This window comes from Aquarana catesbeiana, linkage group LG03 (assembly GCF_042186555.1).
Source record: "Aquarana catesbeiana isolate 2022-GZ linkage group LG03, ASM4218655v1, whole genome shotgun sequence".
Classification (NCBI taxonomy): Eukaryota; Metazoa; Chordata; class Amphibia; order Anura; family Ranidae; genus Aquarana; species Aquarana catesbeiana.
The window spans coordinates 195,424,881-195,441,026 of record NC_133326.1 but is presented as its reverse complement, the minus strand read 5'-3'; the positions used below and the strand labels follow the sequence as shown (position 1 = coordinate 195,441,026).

General features: G+C 40.1%; 1 protein-coding gene across 7 annotated transcripts in view; it reads right to left on the bottom strand.

Annotated features, from left to right (window-relative positions):
- The window catches only part of KIF21A (kinesin family member 21A), a 279,203-nt gene that overhangs the window by 151,094 nt on the left and 111,963 nt on the right, over positions 1 to 16,146 (bottom strand). For all 7 annotated transcript variants that reach the window (XM_073619687.1, XM_073619690.1, XM_073619692.1 and 4 more), the window contains exons 6-10: positions 11,915 to 12,082; positions 7,055 to 7,170; positions 3,234 to 3,429; positions 2,875 to 3,064; positions 1,152 to 1,215 (exon numbers count right to left, since the gene is read on the bottom strand). In XM_073619687.1, the coding sequence (XP_073475788.1) occupies positions 1,152 to 1,215; positions 2,875 to 3,064; positions 3,234 to 3,429; positions 7,055 to 7,170; positions 11,915 to 12,082 (734 nt within the window). The remainder of the gene's footprint in view (positions 1 to 1,151; positions 1,216 to 2,874; positions 3,065 to 3,233; positions 3,430 to 7,054; positions 7,171 to 11,914; positions 12,083 to 16,146) is intronic.

Sequence of the window (16,146 nt, the reverse complement as noted above, 5' to 3'; positions counted from 1 at the left end):
AGTGAAGAAAATTTCATAACACAACAGCAGCCACTATCAATACCAACTTTTGAAATACTGCAAGTTTCAAATAAATATGGTAGAGAGTCTCTAGCAAACCCACCTTGAAAATAGCATTAGTAAAAAAAAAATTTAAAAAAAATAAAAAAAAAAATTAAAAAATTAAAAAGCACAAAAAGGCTTCATAACAACGAAACACATTTAAAGTGCTTTTATTAAAATGGACTTCTATCAGTAGCAGAGGAGCATTCTACTATTACAAAGTGGGTACCACTGTAAATGATATGTACACATTTTCAATCCTTTGTTATGTGGCGTAGATGTGTTATTTCAGCAAGTGAAAAATCATGTAATGCCTCTATATGACCAGGAGGTGGCACTATTACCCAAGTTTAAATTTTTTTTTTTATGAAAAACCACCCCAGTACATAACACTTTATTAGAACCAACATTTATTTTTATTTTTTAGGACAAGCTTTTAAGACACACTCTTCATGTGACAAAACTCTGTACAGAATCTCAAGAAAAAAAATAAATGTTTTTTATTTATTTTGTTAAACAGAAAGGAAGGGAAAAAAAGGTTATAAAAATGCCCCAGATAAACAGTATAAAGAGAAGGCTATACAAAAAAGTAGGGTAGAGATGTAAAAATGGTCATATTAAAGTAGAACTAATAAGGTGAATAATATCCAACAGTCCCTTGGGGGCGCTGGCATTTTCTTCTTGGTGCCAGTCTTCGGGCCTCTTTATTGGCCGGTGCTGGATGACATCACTGCTGTGTATACGCAGGAGCTAGTCATCCTAACACAAATCTGTAAGCTTAGCTGCACATGCACACCTCGTTTACTGCACTGCAGAAGATGACGAGTAGACAGGTAGGGGCATTTTAATGCAGAAGAGACATTGCGTGTCTCCTCTGCAATGAAAGCCTGCCTGCTTGCCGTTTATTACAGCTGGACTTTAGTTCCACTTTAATTTAATAAATCTGCTGTGCTCTTGTTGGTTTCTGTTATATGCACCTTTCCTTCACAACTCAATGAACATATAAATAAATAAAAAATCAAAATGGTAGTTGTCCCCTAAATTTGAAATGTCACCATAATTCAGCCTAAAACAATAATCGTGGTCTAAAAAAAAAAAAAAAATCTTACCGGAGGTCTTCAATTTCTTTTATATAATTGTGAATCATAGTGCTTATTTCTTCATTTCCATCACCTGTAAAAATAAACTTGGATGTTTATACAAATTCTATAAAAGGACAAAAAAATAATAAAAAAGATAACACACATAATTATAAGAACACAGATTCGTAAAAAACAAAAAACAAAAAGACATTTATCTTTGAAGAGTTAAAAGAAGCACACATTCCACCCATGGTGTAGCCAGCTCTGAAGAAGGAAACCATAAAATTCAATTTTTAGACAAATTATGTATTATTTTTTAATGATGTGCGCTATAACCAAAAAGCCAAATTGGTTTAGCCAGAGATAAATTTAGTCATAAAAAACATTCCACACAGAACAAAGCCTTTGAACTAGATACATTTTACAAAATTATTTCTGACAATATTTTCGTAGTTACAATAAAATGGAAAATCAACTGGCCCTAAAACTTAAATAGTAAAATTGTATAATTCTATAATCTACAACCCATGTATATTACTTATTTATTTTCATGAAATCTGTTTGCAGTATTTGACTTGTCCAGGGCTGTATGTCATGCTAAGTTATGGTCTCCTGAACTGCAGACCTATATCTCATCTGCATTACAAATGGGTGCTCTCAAATCATCAAAGACTAAGCTAGTAGTAGGTACATGCAACATGACTTGCTCTGTAATGTTAGAGACCTATCACTATAAAAGCACCTTCTTCAGTTCTCCCTTGGCTAAACAGCAAAAACACATTCAACAGTACAGAACAAGTCCAGTTGTGTTACTAACTACACTAGCTATAGCATGACCTAATTAAATGAAAACTTTTAGGGCTCATAAAGACTTGCAGCTGCAGGAAGGTAAAAACATGCGGTTGAGCTGCAAATTTAGCTCCCCCCACCGCTCCCCTTAGACAGGGATGATAGAGATGTTCACATGCTGTGGTTGGGATGCTTTGCACCCACTGCAAAAATGATTGCCTGTCGCCCAATTCAAGAGAATAGGGACAGCACCCCAAATGCCCCATATTACTGCAGCACTTACGTGGTTGGGCAGCAGTTTAACCACGTGTCTAAACTTAGTCATAAAAAGCTACTGTGAATTTGAAACCTAAAAGAGGAGCTCCAGTCTCCCCCAAAAAATGAAAACCCAGCAGCAACAAATACTGTAGCTACTGACTTTTAATATAAGGGCAATTACCTGTACCGGGATCCAGCTTTATCCTCACCTGAGGCGATTCTTCAGTCACCTTTGGGTCCAGGTGCTGGTATATTAACTAAGGGAAACAGGCAGTGAAACCTTGCGGCTTTCACAGCAGGCTTCCCACTGCATATGCACAAGCCGCACTGCGCTTTATGAATGGTCCTTCAGCCTCCTGGGACCTGTGATGTGTCCCAGAAGGCTGCAAGGGAAGTATAAAGGAGCCGAGCTTCCAATCAGATTGTCAAAACCAGGTACCCGCTCCCACCACCACCAACAAAAAGTGACAATTGTTGAAGAGGAAGGCGCAGGATGCAAACAAGTGGAACTTCCCCTTTTGGGTGAAGTTCTGCTTTAATGTTCAAGGCCTCTTACGCACAAGATTAAAAAGTGCTATGTTTTTTACCGATCTGAACAGAGGTGCATTGTTGTCTATGGAACAATCCTTAACCAATGCAGGTTTCCTTAATCAATGCATATAAGGAAAGCTAAAATGACCAAAAAATAACCAAAAAGCTATACCTGCTCTTGCAAGCACTTGGTTGGCCTGATCACTAATCAGTTGGGTGAGCCTTGTTCTCAAAGCATCAATAGTTTCTTGCATGGCCTTCACTCTCATACGTAGATTATCGTTTTCGGTTTGCAACATTGCATTCTCATGGAACATGTCATTTATACCCTCAACACCATCTTCATCAATAATTCTTTTACCCTAAAATTTCCAGGAAAGGAAGACAAAAACTCAATAGGGTTTCATATTTCCAGTGCAAAACAGTAAAACTTAACAATGACATTTTATATGCGTGTTGTACATGCATCAGCGTTCCCTGTCCCTTGTAACTATGCTAACTGCAAAAAATGATAATACATTCTTTTCATACCGTTTTATATTCCATCAACTCCATCTGGAGTCGCGTTATTTCATTTCTCAGGGCATTGATCTGCTGACTGGTTCGGTCCTGGTTCACCATGACCTTGTTCTTGATATTACGAGCACGATTAGCATACTTAAGAGTATTCAGAGTTTCCATGAAATCCCTGTCTGAGGGACTGACACATGCGATCATGATAGTTTGGCTAAATGAAAAAAAAAAAATAAAAAAAAAGAACATAGACTGTTATTTGGTGATGTCACATGACATTACAATAAAAAATCTATAATTATTTTTTAAAGTGATCCCAAACTAGCCTAAATTGTTTCTAATGCAACAACTGTGGTAAAATACAGGTGCTTTTTGTGCCTGCAAGTACCAATGTTAGTCTTCAAATCATCCCTTGATTTGATTCTCTACAGGTATCCTTTACCCAGACTGTGCATGGGGTTTTGCCTTTAGATTAAGCCCTGTCCCTCATGAAGCTCAGAGCCACCTCCCTTATGTCATTCAAATCTTAACTACCAAAGTCTCTTCTGCCCGCTGGAGTTCCAGGACCCCACAGAGATCAATTTGAAGACTGAGGCCTCGTACACATGGTTGTTGTACGACCGAGCATCTGATTTTTGTCAAAAGCGCATGTGCAGGATTTTGTTTAGCATACTTATTGCCGTTTGACAAACACGAATGTAGTGATGTACTATGAGAGTGTAAAGAGGAAGTTCATTTCTCAAGCGCCACCCTTTGGGCCCCTTCTGCTAATTTTGTGTTAGTAGAAGTTTGGTGAGCATTGATTCCTGATTTTCAGATCGTACAAAACAAATGCCTTTTAAAATACTTTTGGCATAACTACATCAGTATCACAAGCAAAGCAGCTTCATTATTATCCCATTAAAGAAGATGAGAACGTGCGCTGCATTTCAACATTTCATCAACTGCCGCATCAAGAATGTTAATTCTAGATTATAAATGGTAGTTTACGAGACCGAACTCTTCCGGGTCGTTCCTCGATTCCGATCATGCGCTTTTGTACTTTCGACTTTTGTGTGACGACTTCTGTATGAACCATCCTAAAATCAGACGTTTAGTTCACATCCGACAAAAATTTTATAGCCTGCACATCCAGTTTTTGTCTGCCGAAAAAGTCAAATTGGCTGTCGAAAGCACCGTACTAACGATCCGAAAATACGCAGACAGCTCGTCTTACGAATTTTCCCTTCCGATTTTTGGCCTAACAGAGGTACTTTTTGGAACCTCAACATAACTGAACATCAGTATCATCACTTTGAAAAACAGGTTTACTAAAAGGCCATGTCCAACAAAAAAAATTAACAAAAGCACTCGCATTGATCAAAAAAAAAAATGTGCATATATAATGTTATTTGCATTGAAGCATTACAACTGTGATCAGAGGATTGACTATTCCTCCAGCCGAGGTCCGTAATGAAGTACAGACTTTCAGTTATGGGGCTGGGGGAAGCATCAATGGACTACAAGAGCACTAGTGACCTTACAATGGAGAACGTAGTCCGTCCGCTGCAGTGACAAATGGGACTTGCTGTTTTTTTCATACAAAAGATGTCAGTCAATGAATGACAAAGAATACAGAGTTCACTATTTTATATTTCAGGTTGTAACAACTGTGTCTAATACACTGGTTTTAGATTTTAATATAGACTTTGACAACTGCTCAGGTTTCATATTCTCCCAGCTTCCCACTGCCAAAAACCATGTTCACAGCAAAATTAAAGATATGAATACCACTTCAGCTGTTTACATCTTTGGACTTACTAATGCCTTTGACAAAGTTTGCCAGGGACTCTGTATAGGCGCTTTTCCCTATACAATCAGTTTCAGGTATTTGAATCCACCGTTACCTGCATGTACAACAATAGCACTGCATTTACATGTACTATGACAGGGGTGCTCAACAGAGCCCTATAATGTGCCCCACGACCTCAAACCAGGGAAGGACATGCGTATGCTCTGGTATGGATGGTTGGCAAGCCCAGATCGTGATCAACGAGTTGCCGACCCGTCATCCCAGAGCATTAGAGCGCATAGAACCGGCAGTGGAGGAAGCAGGAGCCACACAAGCTAACTCTAGCGCTGGTTTCTGTCTCAGGCAGTGCAATACCAAGTGCACTTTGTTCGAGACCTTTCTAGCAGCCTAGAGAGCGATGGCAGCAGAAGGTGGAAGAGAAAAAGGTCAGTGTATTAAACATTATATACACAAAAAGGGTTAATAGGCTGGTTTAACACTGATCTGCAGGTGCAGCACAGTGCATCTGCGGCTTCCCTGCAAGTTAGCTGCACTGAGCCATTAGAGCTGCACGATTCTGGCTAAAATAAGAATCACGATTTTTTTGCTTAGCATAAAGATCACGATTCTCGCGGTGTAACATCTTCTTTCACATTATACAAAAAAAAAAAAAAAATGGGCTAACTTTACTGTTTAGTTTTTTTTTTAATTAAAGTGTATTTTTTCAAAAAAAATTGCGTTTGAAAAACCGCTGCGCAAATATGGTGTGACATAAAATATTGCAAAAACCACCATTTTATTCTCTAGGGTCTCTGCTAAAGAAAATATATATCATGTTTGGGTGCTCCAAGTAATTTTTTAGCAGAAAATAATGATTTTTACTTATAAGCAACAAATATCAGAAAAGGATTTCTTTCCTTTGATAAAAGAACGAAAAGATACTTTGTTTCTACTTACTTGCGTTGTAATAAAACTTGACAGGCTGCCTGGATTTTATTTTTTACCAGCTGTGAGAACTCTCTGCACTTGTTAGAAAGATCGTGACATGCTGTTTTGAAGATCGGGAAGGGAAAAAGATCGCAACTTCGATTTTTAACGATTAATCGTGCAGCTCTATGAGCCATAGACGTCTATTATATCCTATGGATTTGATGCCTTTCTGAAAGCGCAACAAATCTCCTGAATGCAGTGCCACACCTGCAAGATTTAATAGCAAAGTCTATGACAAAGCGCAGCTAACCAGCAGGAAAACCGCAGATACACTGTGCTGCACCGATGTTGCAGGTCAACCACAGCGCATCAGTGTGAAAGGAGCCTTATAGGGGGCTCAGTAGAGTAAGGACTCATTTACATTTGCAGTTGGGGTGGCAGTAAGACCCCATAGTTCATTGTGGCCTGCAACCAGTTACCAAACCACTTAAGTGGCTCTCGCTGTTCAAAAGCTTGAGCACCTATGTACTATGAGCTTCTGCTGATTTCCAAGCACAGGATTAAGAAATATCAAGGGTCTGCCTTTGGAATCTAGATATGTCTGATTATCATATGTTTTGCTTTTTTCTTATATTCCTACAGAAGGTGGTTCCTGCAGACAGTAAAAATCATCACTAGAAGGGACAGACATTCTTCGGTAATGTATTCTATAATAAGGCAGAATAACTCCCTGCATTTACGGCAAGTGCTCAGTACCAAGATCTACAAGCCAATAAAGAAACATTAGTGGGAACTTTCCCAGGCCCAGCCCTGTGTAAACCTTAAAATTTGAGAACAAAACTGCAAATGTTTTAATTAAAGCACAGAGATTATGTATAGCTATGCAACACTGTGCTTTCATATGATTACTTTATGCATGAGATTAGTTTTAAAAAAGCAGGGCTTATGTACCTCTGCTGGCATTTCAAGATACGCACATAACATGTCCATTTTGCATAAAAATGCTGGAGCCTTACACATGCAGCACTACAGTGGTGTCTAAACTAGGTCAGAAAATAAACTTTAGCAAAGACAGAATTCAGATTAAAACAGTTCCATGTGAACTATCGGCAGCAGACCAATCCAAAAAAAAACATACCTATTACCCCCTAGTGAGTCCTGAAGAAGCCGGGTTAACTTGGAATCCCTGTAAGGTACATGGGTGACTTTTTTACTTTGATCTCCTAGTGCACTAATCACATTTCCAAGAGCCAGCTATAAAAAAATAAAAAATAACAAAATCAGAAATGAGAGCATGTCAAAAAACAAGCAAAAAAAAAAATCAAGAAAATCAACATGAATTTTATATCAAGCAAGTATAAACTGAACATGTAAAAAGTACTGCAGAATCCGCAAATCCGTATGCTTTGTAAACATCACTGTTAATATATGCAGTAAATAATTTCTATACAATAACCTGTTGCTCCAGGGGAAACACTGCCTACCTTAGCTAGGCAGCCTCTGGACATGCAAACAAAAACAGCAGCATACCCAGCCAGGTGTAACCACGTGCCTTTTCTCGTGTAGGAATATTTACAAAATATTTCATATTTTACATGACAGAAGCACACTCCAGTTTCTCATCTGATAAGTATGCTTAAAGCGTTTTTTAACCTAAAAAAATAAAAAAAAATAAAGATCCTGTTACTGCATGTTATACAGCACAGTGCTTGTGCTGTGTCATTTGGCCCCCTGTAACACCTGAAATACCTAGCTGATCCTGCCCGGTTCTGCCCCCCCCTTTGTAAACTGACCATGGTGTATCATGGCTGTTGAGCCCTGACACCATGGTCAGTTTATGTGTCTCCGTCATCCGCTGTGTCTCCCGTCTCTCCTCTGTGCTCTCCCCCCTCCCCTCCCCACCTGTCAGTTCCGTGCCCTCCCCTCCTGTTGCTCAAATTAGGGTTAAAATACACCATCCTCTCTGTGTATTGATGTAATGTGCCCTGTGACTGTGCCTTAAAAAATTATGCAGCTATATACCAGTTTACAGAGCGGAGATCAGCGCTCACGTGACCCACCGCTTCTCTCCTCTCTCGCGGGGCCGCCTCTCTCCTCGGGGCACAGTCACATTACATGAATACACAGAGGATGCTGTAATTTTTACTTAGTGGGTTAACAACCACTTTGAGACTATAAATAAGATCCAGCTTTATCTTTATAACACGCAGAACATACACATTTTACATTTCTTGTTCTGGTTTCTTTTCAGCAGTTACAGAAACGAGAGGATACAAAGCAATCACTTGCAACATGTTTTAGAATTACAGAATCTCTCAAGCATCAGAAAGAAACCCACAGATCTAATGGTTACATTTTACAGATCTTAAGCTTTTAGTCAAATTAGAGCTGAAGTTTAGCTAAAAAAAAAAAAAAAAAAAAATCCATACAGCTGTAGTCACTTACCTGTAATGAAAAGGAAGTGTCACCAGCACACCAGGATCTTTGTAATGAAGTCACGCGTTGTGCAGGCAGCTTGATCCCAGAAAAATCTTCTATGCAGAGATGCCCCGTACTCTTCCCGTCACTGCAATTGTTAACAGCTTCAGGTCCACAGGCAAATTAGCAATATTCATGGGTCTTATAGAGACACACCCACTTTATTCTTCCCCTCCACTGAAAAAATATATTTTTATTGATTACACCTCTTGTAACATGATCTGTGAATGGTGGAGAGTCTGGTCAGTCACAGTATGTTCTCCCTTATTCAGTGTAATCAATGAAAGAACTTCTAAATGGGAGGAGGAAGGAAGAAGGTGGCCCCTGTTGGACCATAAGTACTGCTGTTTTGTCTGAAGTACTAAAGCGGTTATCCATTGCAGCGCTGGAAGTTCAGACAGGAAGAGGACAGACATCTATGCAGTGAAAATTTGTCCAGGATTCAGCTGCTGGCACCAAGTAGGGCATACTTCATTACAGGTGATGGGATCTCTCTCTCTCTATATTTATATCTATCTATAGATATTTATATCTATCTATAGAATATATATATATATATATATATATATATATATATATATATATATATATAATGTAGTCCTGCTAGATCACTTCAGGCTTGTCCCTTTTGCAGGTATAGCTATGTAAAACATTAAAATCAAGTACCTATACTGTTTAAGATCCAGTAATATACTGTCTCACCCTGCTCTGCATATGCTCAGTTGCTCTCCACTTCTAGGCATTTTTGGGCACTGCTGAGTTTGTAGAGGCTGATCTGCTGACAGACTTAAAAGCGGCATTAAATTTTCCTATCCTTTACAGCCAAGGAAGCTGCTTCTGTTTGATCTGTAACTGCCATGGTGCTTGTGTGATCAGTTATGACACCAGCCATTTGATGCTTTCACAGATCGGACACAAGCAACTGTGACAGTTAGAAATCCCGGTATCCCAGGAATGTAATTGTTTTTTTGAAACCGTTAAATCGATGGGTTTAGTTCTGCATTATGATTTACTGCTAGGGCTCCAGTCTTCAACAAAATAGCAGCCTCCAGCAAGAAAATACAGGAGCAATGCAGGAGGCAATTTTCAGCAAACACTAAGCTTGGTAAGATAATTAATAATGTGGAATGTACCGTTAGGTCCATATATATTTGGACACAGGCACAATTTTAGTTTTTTAGCATATTCAAGCTATAGTTATATAATGGACATAGGCTGGAAGTGCACACTCTCCGGTTTATTTTGAGGGTATGTATATCCAAATCAGAAGGGTTTAGGAATTACAGCTCTTAAGAATACCCATTACCCCTTTTTCGAGGGACCAAAAGTAATTGGACAAAGCTGTTTCATGGCCAGGCGTGTGCTACTACATTATTTATTCATCAATTAAGCAGGTACAAGGCCTGGAGTTGATTCTAAGTGTGATATTTGCATTTGGAATCGATTGCTGTGAACCTACATCATGCGTTCAAAGGAGCTGTTCATGCAAGTGAAACAGGCCATTGTAAGGCTTCAAAAACTAAACAAATCTATCAAAGAAATAGCAGCAACATTAGGAGTGGCAAAATCAACAGTTTGGTACATTCTGAGCAAAGAACACCACACTGGTGAGCTCAGCAACATAAAAAGGACTGGAAGTCCATAGAAGACAACAGTGGTGGATAATCGCAGGATCCTCTCCATGGTAAAGAAAAACCCATTCACAACATCCAGGCAAGTGAAGGACACTCTCCAGGAGGTGGGTGTATCATTGTCAAAGTTTACAATAAAGAGAAGACTTCATGAGAGCAAATATAGAGGGTTCACCACAAGGTGCAAACCCTTCATAAGGCTGAAGAATAGAAAATCCAGATTAGACTTTGCCAAAAAACATCTAAAAAACAGACCAGTACTGGAAAAGCATTCTTTGAACGGATGAAACTAAGATTACTCTTTACCAGAATGATGGAAAGAAAAAAAAGTGTGGAGAAGGCTTAGAACAGCTCATGATCCAAAGCATACAATGTCCATCTGTAAAACATGGCGGAGGCAGTGTGATGGCATTGGTATGCTTGGCTGAAAAAAAAAGACACAAGTCCATCTAGTTCAACCAAAAAAAATAATAAAAAAAATACAATTCCATATACACAATCCTTCATCCACAGTTGATACAGATGGACAATGATCCAAAACACTGCAAAAGCAACCCAGGAACGTTTGAAGGAAAAGAAGTGGAATATTCTGCAATGGCCTAGTCAATCAACTGATCTCAACCCAACTGAACGTGCATTTCACTTAAGGCAAAACTAGAAACAGAAAGACCCACAAAGAACTGAAGACAGCTGCAGTTAGAGCCTGGCAAAGCATAAGAAAGGAGGAAACACAATCTTTGGTAATGTCCATGGGTTTCAGACTTCAAGCAGTCATTGCCAGTTAAAGGATTCTCAACAACATATAAAAAATGAACATTTTATTTAAGATTATATTCACTTGTCCAATTACATTTGAGCCCCTGAAAATGGGGGGACGATGTATAAAAATGGTTGCAGTTCCTAAAATTTGTACTTGATATTTATGTTCAACCCCTTGAATTAAAGCTGAAAGTCTGCACTTCAAATTAATTTGGATTGTTTTGTTTTAATTTTATTTTGGTGGCATACAGAGACAAAAAAATGAAAATTGTTCCTGTGCCAAATATGTACGGACCTAACCGTATGTTCCTTCCTAAAGAACATTGTTTTTTATCAAGTTGGTATGGGTAAAGTTCCGCTTTAAGCTAAACTTCAGTTGTAAAAAGCTTTAGATACCCTAACAGCCTTTGGCACTGCAAACCAAGAATATACTTTAAAATGCCCCTTTTCAGTATCCTAGGTGCCTTGAATTCCAGAGTGAAAAAACAGATAACAGATAGGGGTCCATTTGAAAAAAAAAATGCTATGTAAAGGTCTCAAAGCATTTGCACAGTAGTCGCAGAAAATTCAAGTAATTTACAATACTTTATTTCCTATAATCGTCAGTTCCATCTAGTGGTCATATTGCAGTATTTTTTCTGACTGAGGTATTTCAGGAAAATGCAGACAAAAATTAAGGTAATTTGTCATGAACGCTGTGCCAATGCTTGAGACCTTTGCATAGCAAATTTTTATAAATAGACCACATAGTAGTTAAAGAGATTTCAGCCTGCTTTCACCTGATATATGTTCCTATTAGCACATCACTATGATGGGCAGCCTTATTAGAAGAAAAGAAAATGCAGGAGAAAGGCAAGATCTTGACACAGAGCACAGAGAAAGCATACATATTTGCAGGTTAAAGCCCCCACCCAATGCCGCAGAGGGCATTTAAACATATGTTGAGGCCCTGTAGCCTGTTGAGTACCATTAGCCTTAGATCAACACAGAATTAAAATACATTTTCAGGTTATGTCCTGGGAAACACATTCACGGTCTTACTCCCCAACATCACTCAAGGAAGTGTTAACCATTTATACAAAACTAGAGATTACACAGTAGCCTATTGTGAAATAAGCACATAATCTTACCAGCCCACAGTTGATGGAAATTCCTTCTTTAGCTCGTTCACCTGTAGCTCCTGTGCGTTTAAGTCGCTCTGATCCAGCCAAGTCCACAAAATGAAACTTAGCAGTAAGGGTTTCAAACTCATTCATTTGTGTTGATTCAGATGTTATCCTATTGTCCAAATCATTGTCCTAAAAAGTACAGTGAGAACAAGTTCAAAACAAAATATATAACAAGAAAAAATAAAGTTCTAGTTTTGTAACTTCTTGTTAAGTGCATTACATGGCTTACAAGAACTATTTTAAAACACACCAGCTCTGGTTGGACATCAGGAGTTCAATTAACTTCCATATTCTCATATGTGAATTGGATGCATTTTGAACCGCATCCGATTCGCATTATGTGAACCAGTCCAGCTTGCAATGGAGCCAGTTCACACATGCCTGGTACAGGCCACAGTCCTGTGTGATTTTAGGTCTGGTTCAGGTGCAAATTCAAGTAAAAATTCACATCTGAATCGGTGAACAAAGACTACAATCCTTTTAACCACTTGCCGACCATATAACCTACATATATGGCGACAAGGTGGCACTGCTGCGCCGGATCACGTACTCACTACCAGGTAGGGGGCACGCATGTGTGCCACCAACAGACCTCTCCCGCTGTGATTATATGGCATGAGCTGATCTGTGGGTACCACGGACTCTATGTCCGCTGGCACCTGCCGATGATCCAGCACAGAGGCAGAATGGCGGTCTGCCTATGTAAACAAGGCAGAATACAGTTCTGACAAGAGGGAAGGCATGGATCCTGTGTCTCTGCAAAGCAGTAAAAGCACCTCCCACAGTACACTAAAACACTGGCTGGGAAAATGGTTAACCCTTTGATCAGCCCTGATGTTTAACTCCTTCCCAGCCAGTGTCATTAGTACAGTGACCGTACACATTTTTTAACATTGATCACTGTATTAGTGTCACTGGGCCCCAAAAAGTGTCAGTTTGTGTCCGACTGTCCTGTCCACCGTAATATATCGCAGTCCCGCTGATCGCCACCATTACTAGTAAAAAATAAAAAAAAAAAATCAATATATATCCCATAGTTTGTAGACGCTATAACTTTTGCGCAAACCAATCAATATACGCTTATTGGTATTTTTTTTTTTTTTTTTTTTTTTTACCAGAAATAGGTAGCAGAATACATATTGGCCTAAATTGATGAAGAAATCGATTTTTTTTCTATTGGATGTTTTATAGCAGGAAGTAAAAAGTATGGTTTTATTTTTCAAAATTGCCGGTCTTTGTTTATAGCGCAAAACATGAAAACCGCAGAGGTAATCAAATACCACCAAAAGAAAGCTCTGTCACTAACCCTGTACACATTGGCACTTTTGCCTGTGGACGCTGTGATGTCTGCCAGTTCATTCGGAATGGTTCAGACATTATTCTCCCCAATGGTCAAAGTTATTCAATAAGACACAGAGTTAACTGTCAAACCATAGGAAAAATCTATCTTGCTACTTGCCTCTGTAGAGGCTTCTATGTAGGCAAAACCAAACGCCCATTCTATAAACCGAATGGGAATCATGTTGTGCCGGCCCAGAAACACCTTATGGAAGCAGCCATAAGCCGACATGTAGGATTATACCACTAATTTGATATTCATATGATAAAATTTGCAGCCCTTGAACATGTTCCGACACATGTAAGGGGTGGCAGTATAGACAAAACCCTGCTGCAAACTGGAGGCTCGTTAGATCTAAAAGCCACCAAGTACCCTGGCACGAATGAGACTAAGTTTCAAGCCCTTTCTTTAAACCAGTTCGCCCAGCCTAACTATGTCTCTTCCCCCCCCCCCCCCCCAAATTCCCACAAAATGATCAGCCTCTTCCATCATCTATACAAATAAGATAAACAATTGTTGTAATTGATGTAATGTGAATTGTTGTTTTTAGAGTAAAGTTCTGTACAGAAATTAGTATTTATTCATCTGTATGTGTAGAGGTTATATTATTATTATACAGGATTTATATAGCGCCAACAGTTTGCACAGCGCTTTACAACATGGGGCAGACAGTACACTTACAATACAAATCAATACAGGAGGGATCAGAGGGCCCTGCTCGTTAGAGCTTACAATCTAGAAGGGAGGGTCAAGTGACAAAGACAGAGACAAAAGGTAATAACTGTGGGGGATGAGCTGATGGGGGGAAAAAAAAAAAAAAGTATAGTTGTTAGGTGTGGGTAGGATAGGCTTCTCTGAAGAGAAGGGTTTTCAGGGATCTTCTGAAAGCTAATAAAGTAGGAGATAAGCGGACAGATTGGGGTAAGGAGTTCCATAGGATTGGAGAGGCTTTGGAAAAGGCCTGGAGGCGAGCATGGGAGGAGGTGACAAGGGAGCTAGAGAGCAGGAGGTCTTGAGAGGAACGAAGAGAGCGAGTAGGTTGGTATTTAGAGACTAAGCAAGTGATGTAGCTGGGGGCGAAATTGTGAGTGGCTTTGTACGTAGTTGTTAGAATTTTGAATTTAATTCTTTGGCCGAGCGGAAGCCAGTGGAGGGATTGACAGAGAGGAGTGGCAGACACAGAGCGACTGGTAAGGTGGATGAGTCTGGCAGCGGCATTCATAATGGTTTGAAGAGGTGATAGACTGTGTAGGGGTAAGCCAATGAGAAGGGAGTTGCAGTAGTCAAGGAGAGAGATGACCAGCGAGTGAATTAAGAGCTTTGTTGTGTCATTGGTTAGAAAGGGGCGTATTTTGGAGATGTTGCAGAGGTTGAGGCGGCAGGATTCGGACAGTGATTGGATGTGTTGCTTGAAGGAGAGTTCAGAGTCTAGGACTACACCTAGAACCTTGGCATGTGGGGATGGGCTTATAGTTGTGCCATCGATTTTGACAGAGAGATCAGGGGAAGAGGCATGGGGGGGGGGGGGGGGGAATTAGAAGTTCGGTTTTGGCTAGATTGAGTTTAAGGAAGTGGTGAGACATCCAGACTGATATATCTGAGAGTAAATTACTGATACGTGAGGAGACAGAGGGAGTGAGCTGAGGGGTAGAGAAATAGATTTGGGTGTCATCAGCGTAGAGGTGGTATTGGAAGCCATGGGAGCCTATCAGTTGACCCAGGGAGGCAGTGTAGATTGAAAATAGTTGAGGTCCAAGAACAGAACCCTGAGGGACCCCAACAGAGAAAGGAAGAGGAGAGGAGGAAGTAGAGTTATAAGAAACGCTAAAGGTGCGGTTGGATAAGTAGGAAGAGAACCAGCGAAGTGTACAGTCACGGAGACCAAAGGCGTGTAGTTTTTTGAGGAGGAGGGGGTGGTCAACCGTATCAAAGGCAGCAGAGAGGTCCAGGAGTAGGAGTCCTGTGATTCCATGGCCTTTGCTCCATTGGGTGGCGTGGCTATCTTTGCTTCCCTGGTTCTTACTTTCCATTCCCCCTGCCTATCTGCATTTGGAGTTTGGCATAGCTATGTTTGACTGCATGGACACCCAGGGACCTTGCAGGCTTTTCTCAGCCTGGCAGTGCCATTTGTGATGGCCTGCTTCCCCTTTTTTTGTCCCTCCACCTGGCGCTCCCTGGATGCACCACAAATGTCATCTGTGGCTAGATACACTCTGGTTTCCGCTTGGTTGATCTGGGTGTTCAATGCCGAGACATGGCTAGGGTACCTTTCCCTTCTCATTGGTCGGCCTACAGCTTAGCCCCTTGGTCTCACCCAACAGTTCGCTGAGCACTCTGGGTAATTTAGTCGGTAAAGCTGCCCGAACTTCAGCGCATGCGTGGCAGCACACCCCTTGTCCGCCCACACCCGGTGATGTCAGACGCTGGCCATATGGAAGGTGTATAAAGCCGGCATCTCCGGCGTCCACATTGCTGGAGATCCAAGGACTGCACAGACATGGATATATTGTTATAGTGAGTGAAATGTTTATTTGGGAGCCAACTCTTGGAATATTACCATTTGCTATATCATACTTCTAGCCTCTTTAGATGCATGTACACCTACCTATTTTGATATTAAGCAGCTTTACTGACACAGATATGGGCCTCTTCTGACATGTAGCATAGGCTTTGTTGAGCTGTATATCTATCTAGCTTTGTGTGCAGTCTATACTTATTTGAGAACTTAGTTCCCTTATGAGGCTGATGAGAGGAATGTGTTTTTGTATGATGCTTGGATTACTACCCTTTTGGCCTTATAGGTGTCCTTATCCCTTTTCTTTTGCTTTTTTACTTTTTTTTTTGTTTCCAGTAA